Here is an 8131-nt window from a genome sequence, read left to right on the forward strand (position 1 = left end):
TATCCCCTGTGTGCCACGTCGCCCAGCTTCTCTTCACTCTTTACGATAGTAAACGCGTAACCGAAATGTATTTATTTCGTAGCAAAGAGCCGTGCACATGTATTTATCGTTTCTCCCTTCCCCACGCAAGGATTTCTTACGCGGTCGTTTTGGTGTGAGTAAACATTGTTTGTAACACAATGCATTTTCGTATTCGTCATAAGTAGTCTTTTTTATACTCTGGCAAAATGATTAATAAAAATTTTGTAAGCAAGACACTATCGTCTCCTTTCTTCTCCTCCCACCCCCCTCCCCAAGATAGTCATAAAGGATTAAAAGGTACGCTCGGCAATTTTTTTTAAATCAACCGTAACATACTTTTACGAGAGCTTTTATTATGAAAATAGCGCAATTAAAACATTAGGTACGTATTAAACAAGAATTATTAGTATGTGATAAATACGAGTATTAAAATTAAATAATTAACTTCGCAGAAACAGAAATACTTACAGCTTTGGTTTTTACATGATGATGAATAAAGAACTTATACATATTAAATTCCTGTATGAAGCGAAAATACTGTTATTTTATAGATAAAAAAATGATAAGTTATTTAGAGCGCACAGCTCGATATCAGTATGAAGATACTTGACAAAAATTAAGTATATAATGCCCATTTTTATACACTATTCCTAGATAATTTATCGCTCAAGAATATTTTGTACAAGTCACAAATCCAAACTCTGCATTATTCTGTTTTTTCAAATGGTTTCTTTGAAGATGATATACGAGTATTCAACGTAACGCGGGGCTGTATTTGATACACTAAATGGCAGCAATGAGACTTCTTATTTCAGCATCATTGGCTTTGCAAAGAGCTTTGAAGATGTGCTTGTGATTAGTTTCCTGCTCCATCCTGCTGGCAATCTCGTGCGCTCTCTTTGTGATTAGAGACGGCACACCCGCTAGTCGAGCAGCATTGAATCCATAGGATTTTGGACATGCCCCTTCGCTGAGCTTGTACAAAAACGTTACGGTTTCTTGCGACACTTCCTCCTCCTCTTCCGTTTCCACCATGCATGCCTGAAAATTAAAAGTGCATCGTAAAGTTCAGAAATTTCTTAAAAATATAGCATAATTATAACAAATATGTGTAACGAATTAACAGTATAATTATGATAGTTTCGACTACAAGTATAAAGTCTCCCACAAATTAACGTAAACGTTCTATATTTAACGAAAAATAAATTTAACAGTTTCATTGTAATAAAAAATAATGATACATTTATTATTTATTTTTACAATTTTAATATATTTTGTTAGTTTTTCTTTGGCTTTTATTATCGTCTTTTCCAAGAAAGTATAATAAATTGAGGATGCTTTACACTTATAGCCAAGACTGTACTTTCTACATATATCCTTTTCTGAATGAAAGATCTGCTTTAAATATGTCAAATTTCTCACCATATGAGCTAACGTGACTTCCTTATTGGTTTTGTAATCTTCAACGAGAGAATGGTAATGCGTCGAGAACAATGTGCGACACTTCAGCTTGGTCAACGCATCGACGACCGCAGCCGCTATTGCCGTACCATCATAGGTTGATGTACCGCGTCCTGTGACAAGAAATATTTTTTATCAATTCCATTGTCATGGCGGAATGAAGTAAACAATAAACGGTATTTTGATATGAATAATTGATTTAAAATATCGCAATAATGCCATAAAAATAATAAAAAGGTAATAAAATTTTGCGGAGGATAATAAATGCTCTTGTTTCGAACATATATTGATATGCGCGTACAGTTTTATCTACTTGTTCTTACCCAACTCGTCGAGAAGCACTAGTGAATAGGGCGTAGCGTGTTGCAGTATCGCGGCTGTCTCGCTCAGCTCGACCAAAAACGTGCTCTGACCGGCCAGAATATCATCATTCGCGCCCAACCGCGTGAAAATACGGTCCACCAGCGTTATGCAACATGAGCTGGCTGGTACGTAGCTGCCCTGGTTACGCAAGAAAAATTAAATTTATATTTTATCAACGTAACTCCCGATCATTAGTCGCACTCGTATTTTCCCCGCTAGACTTACTATCTGTGCTAAGATCGTGATAAGGCCCACTTGGCGCATGAGAGTCGATTTGCCTCCCATATTCGGTCCCGTCAGAATCATGAAAGAGGCGGCGCCGTCGATTGCCAATAAAGTGTCGTTCGGTATAAAGTTGTCGGACGTGACGCAGGGATGCTTTCCGTCTCTTATTTTGATGAATATCTGCAAGAATGACGCTCGCTATCATTGTTTCGGTAAACGAATGTAATTTATATCTATTATCCCCGACGATACTGTTACCTCGCCATTCGATCCTTCCTGAATTTTCGGAATACACATGTCGCCGTTCCGTGCGTAATCCGCAAGCGAGATGAGCACGTCCATGGTCGCCAATTTGTAAACAGCTGTATGCCACATGTCGTACTTTTCGCTGAACTGCGCGAATATTCGCCTGTTAAGATCCTTCAGCACCTTGTCCTTGTGCTCTTCGGCATTCATTTGTCTCGCCAAAAGTTCCTGCAATGATCACGATTGATTAATTTTTCCTTTTCATATTTTTTCTGAGTTATTTTTAGAATTAAAAGTATGAATTATTATTATTATTATTATTATTCTTGCCTTTGCCTCGGCAGTATAATAGCGTTTGAAGCCTTTCCTCTGCGACTGTAACTCGTATCCGGGACCAACTTTCTTAACTTGCGACTCGGGAATTTCGATTTGATAACGTTTCCTGTCTGTTCCAAAGAATGTTACTTTTACGCCAAAATGCTGTTTTTGTTTTTCCAAGTATTTATCTAGATCTTTCTTGATCTTCGAGAGTTCAGTTAGAACTGAATCATATTCAGCGTCCACTCCCTTTTTTGGAACGATACAGCCTTGCTTCTTAGCTTCTTCGTGATCGAACGCGGTCTGAAATTATTATAATGCCGCAAATATGTCGAATAAAAAAAAAAACAGCGATCAGAGGAATCAAAAGTGAAAGCGCTACCTTAAAGTAGTCTAGCGTCTCCTTTAAATGAGGGAACTCACCGTCCGGTTCATACCGCGTGTAGCGAGATATCAGGTTACTTTTGAAATCTGTAAAACACAATTATTAGACACATAAAAATTTATATCATATTTCATTCATATTATACGAAAACAGAGGCACACCATCGAACAATTCGATGAATTTCAGCACTTCTTCGAATTTGGCGAGTGTCGTGGTGAAATCTACAATCACCCTCTTCGAATATGTCGGGCCTTCGAACATTATCGCTCTGCCATCAGGATGATTTTTCATTTTAGCAGCGTTTCCTTGGGCGTGTATCCTGTTGAAACACGAAAAGAAACATATGTATATATTAATATTTCAGATTTCCAGAAAAGAGAAACTTATCACCTCCGATAAATCTTTGACTTACTTGCTCAAAAGTCTTTCGAGATCCGGTAGAGTTGACAAAATTGCGCGAGCCGACTGCATTACATCCATCCGATCCACCAACTCCTGCACAGCCTCCTGACGCTCTGTAATAACGGTTTTGCGGCAAGATGGCCTGCAGATCCATTCGCGCAGCAATCTGTAAAAATATTATATTTCTTGGTTTATAAAATATACAAAAAGAAATATTAGCATGAAAAGATTCGAGATTTACCTTTTGCCGAATGCGGTGCAGCAACGATCTAACACACTAATGAGCGAACCTTCTCCGAAGAGTCTCAGATTTTTTATCGTAACAGCATCTATCACCATGGTATTTGCATAATTAAGACCTGCCCGGTTGCTCGCGGCCGAAAAGTCCGGCGGGATGTAAGTGTTGAAGCAGCCTTGCGCTAATAATTGCTGCTCGAGTAGGAATTCCTTCAGCAAATACACGCATCCTCCTAACGCGTGTATCGCTAATTCCTTGTTATCGGACGGTGTTAAACCCAAGCTATCTCCTGATGCATAATAAAAATATTCACATAAAACAAAAATTGTTATCGTAAATATGTAAAAATAAAGAAAATTTTTTAATTACAACTAATTACCTTCGTTTAGATACGGTCTCAAACCCTCGGGCCATGCAAAGTTCGAGTCCTTTTCCTTTTTAAAATAACTTCCTTCGTGCAGTTTCTTTAAAGAGACAAAAGAGGGATATTTAGTACATATTTTTTCAATATATACTAATAATTTATTACATAGTTTTAATGTACTAAGCACTATTTGTTACTCACTTTCAGTACAGTTGTAGCGGACCAGAATTGTGTTTCGCGCTGTAGCGACTCTTTTAGCGCCACCGGCAAAGTACTATTTATAAGCTGCAGAGTTTTTTGCGACAGATTATTGCGTTCGTATATCACCTGAAAGACAAGGCAGAAATTCGGCATTTGTTTTTATCAGTAGATACGTGCGATTTTGCGATATTTATGGTTTCGTACATGAACTGGTGGATGATGAGCCAGCAGAGTCAATAGCCTCGAGTTGCAGCGATCGTCAACGAACTGGCCGAGGTAAAATTCACCTATCGTTGTGTCTATAAAGCATACTCCGAAGGAACTGGTCGTTGAACCGATATCATATTTCTCGACCAAGGACAACAAATAATTGGAGTTTGGCGTGGACGCTTCCACGTCCAATGGAGTATATACTCTCGTGCCTCTGGTACTGACTTGACAAATTTCTCGCTTCACGACTTTGTCGAATTTCGTCGATCTGGCCACTACGAACAAAGAAGATACGGAGGATGTCCAGCGTATAATTCAGATTGTCTTTCGTGTAAAACAAAATGTATATTCCTGTAATTTCATACTTTTGCTGCAACGCGCCGCCATCATTTCCGGATTCTCGGTTTGCTCGATTCGCGCAACTTTGTATCCTCTCTCTATTAGACTCGCCGAGTAACGACCGTATCCAATTTCGGGAAATCCAGAATGCGCAAATTCACCCTACAATAATATTTAATGTTATATAACGGATTCGAGGAGCAACCTCTCGCAATTTTCTCACACGTACGTATGTAGACTTACTCGCATGTATGTGAGACTGAGCTCATTGACACCGACGACTGCGTCCATGTGATACAACTCGTAGAATTTACCGATTTTAAAGAAGAATACGCAATCAAAGTGTTTACTTTTTAATTCCCACCATTGTCTCATCGCCTAAACAAATTTTGAAATGAGTAACTGTGCTGATATTAACAAATATAGCAAAGTATTTAACGACAAAAATTTCTCTTACAGGAGTTTGATTATTTAAGAAATCGGTAGGTACGTAGAGCGTCTTGGAATCATAATCTGGATCCTTCGGTCTTCTTCTATTTATATCCTTTATTTTCTCTGGTTGCAGGAAATCTAATTTCAAGTGAGGCCAGGTATGTGTGGCGGCAAGTCCATTGCTTATAGTTTGATTTTGAATTTGTGCAGGTTGTTTTGAATCCTTCTTGTTCTAAAAAAGCATTGTTTGAAAAGCATTAATCTTTTGGCATAATAATACGTAATCAAAAAGGAGTTATAACCGCTAGCAATAGAGATGTGTGGTCTATACGAATCGAATCGAATTGAATCAGGTAAGATTCGATTCGGATTTAAATCTCTACGATTCGAACTATTCGAATTTGAATTTAAAAAATTCAAATATATTGACAATATTATAAAATCATATTTTCCACTACATTATAAAAATCATATTAAGAATAAGTAAAACAGTATATCATAAAATCAATATTTTTCTTAAAAGATAGAAATCTTTATTATCTATATAATTAAATTCAACAATAATTATGTTAATTAAAAGTTATGTTTCAAATTCAACGATTTAATTCGATTTACAATTAGTTCGATTCGAATAAGATTTGAAACAAAATTTGATTTGATTCGGCGTCAAAAAACTTTGATTTACATCTCTAATAGTATGTGATAATATTAGAAAACTTACAATTAGTACAAAAATTAATTTTATAGGAATAAGAATGAAGAAATATAGACACATCAAACTTGTGATTAATTATATACTTACTGCCTTTGTATTACGAGAACAATTTGCTTGCCCTGGTTTAGATTTAAAACTGGATGTCTTCCTCTTTTTCTGAAATAAAATAAAATATTTATATTAGATACAACTTTCTTTGTGACAGCATTAACATTTTTTATAACTTGAAATATATATTGATTCTACCTCTGGTGTTTCATCCTCCGTCCCTGTCGAAGGTTCTTGCTCTGTATCTGCTTCAGAAATTGAATCAGATTCTTCAGATTCAGAACCTGCAATATAAAATATTGAACACATAATGTCGCCTTTCTTAAGAAGGGTTTTTATCAAAATCCCAAAAAATTTGAAGTGTCTCACTAGGGCCCACCCAAAATCACAAATATTTGTATAATTTGGGTAAAATATTAAAACTATGTGTATATCTAATGAATTACTATGAAACAAATGGTATTGCTACTCTGCGAAACAATGAAGAAGGATAAGAAAGTGAGGTACAATGTATACATTGCTAGTGAGGTAATGTGATATTTTACAATTTGAACATTAAATATCTTTCCAGAATGACATATTACTTTTTTATGATCATTATAATTATAATTTTTTAAAAACTATTATAATCTCGTTTTTTTTGTAGAAGTCTAAAATAATATTTGTGTACAGTTAGTTTATTGCAAGAAGCATCTCCGAATCCAAATTGTCACCAAGTTATATGTTAAAAGTAACATTTTCAACATTTTAGTTTCTCTCTTATTCCATCTCATCGTTAACCTACCATAGAATTTAGCACACATCATGATTGGTACTTCAACTTTATTATAAAAAAAAATTAAACATTTCTAAAATAACAATTTACTAAAAAACTACCTTAATATTGTTATCTTTTTAATTTAATATGATGATAACTCAGAAATATTATTGCTTATACAAACCTGGCTTGAATTCATCTCCAGAATCTTCATCAGATTCAACATCAGGAATAATAAGACGCCGTCTTTTAGGCTTTATAGGCTCCTCTTCTTCTTCCTCAATATCCTCCTTATATAATCTCTTCTTATCATCAGAATTTTTATTTTCTTTTCCATTTCTGACAAATCCTATATACAAATATAGCGCAATACAGATATAATTATTATAAGAATGCGATAATTTATCAATAATTTAACAAAATTAATAATTAAAAGTAATTTAAAATTATAATAAGAATGACAGCATTAATAATTTAATCACAAGTAAAATAAAATATAATAAAGTATAACTTAAACTACCAATTAAATAAAACTTTTATTTTTGTACGTTTAATTTTGTCTAATAATTATAAAGTAGGATAAGTCAGAAATCATGATTTACAACTACATGCGAGTAATGTTAATTACATAAATTGTCATTTCATACATATATATATATATATATATATATATATATATATATATATATTGTCGCAGTAATGAAAAGCAACATTTCATAAGAGACAATGATCCATTCTATCCTCAACGCGATCGATAGTATCAGTCGAAAAAGCATTTTTAGAACTTAGAAGTCAAACCTTTGTTCTTTTGTTCCTTTTTGGGAGTCTGCGATTTGTCTCTCTCCTCTTTCGCCTCCGCCGGTTTCTTGACAGCTTTCGGTGAAGTAAAATAATTAAGTATTGTATTTACTCTTGGCATATTTGGCTTCGATCAAACAAAATCACTGTTGGAAGATATCATTCGTAGAAGTTACGATAGAAAGAATTCAACAATTTCAAGAACAGTCATGCGGCTGGTGACAATGCAGACAACAGAAACGATGTACAATGCAACGGCCAACGGTTACATCAAAAGCCCGGCAAAATCCGCCGGATTTCGCAATTTTCCGAAACACATTTCAACATTACCGTTAGCAATGCCGTTAAACGTTTAACTCGAAATCCCCACTATCCCCAGCGACTTTCATAATTCTAGGACTGCGTAGAGTCCTAGATCAGGATCCTTTCTGCCTAGATTATCAGAGAAGCGCGGCTTACGGCAGTATCGCAAAAGTACTAGAAAATATTAAAAATGGCGTCGAATGACCAATCATAAGATTGATTTATTCGACAGCCATTTATAATACCGATAAATCAATCTTATGATTGGCCAGATCGGAAGAGCACACGTCTGAACTCCAGTCACT

The 8131-nt window shown here is 35.3% G+C and overlaps 1 protein-coding gene across 1 annotated transcript; it reads right to left on the bottom strand.

Annotated features, from left to right (window-relative positions):
• Positions 1-331: 331 nt before the first annotated feature.
• On the bottom strand, positions 332-7920 carry LOC105459422 (probable DNA mismatch repair protein Msh6). Its single transcript, XM_011705423.1, has 20 exons — positions 7524-7920; positions 6910-7074; positions 6167-6252; positions 6008-6076; positions 5231-5437; positions 5017-5151; positions 4800-4935; positions 4429-4709; positions 4225-4350; positions 4039-4123; positions 3663-3948; positions 3432-3587; positions 3181-3338; positions 3017-3105; positions 2647-2937; positions 2329-2544; positions 2071-2250; positions 1806-1983; positions 1444-1595; positions 332-1062 (listed from the first exon to the last, which is right to left on the bottom strand). Exons 1-20 carry the CDS (start codon positions 7642-7644, stop codon positions 805-807), a joined length of 3375 nt encoding a protein of 1124 aa, XP_011703725.1. The 5' UTR covers positions 7645-7920; the 3' UTR covers positions 332-804.
• Positions 7921-8131: the final 211 nt, after the last annotated feature.

This window comes from Wasmannia auropunctata, unplaced genomic scaffold (assembly GCF_000956235.1).
Source record: "Wasmannia auropunctata unplaced genomic scaffold, wasmannia.A_1.0 LD334193.1, whole genome shotgun sequence".
NCBI classification, from domain to species: Eukaryota; Metazoa; Arthropoda; class Insecta; order Hymenoptera; family Formicidae; genus Wasmannia; species Wasmannia auropunctata.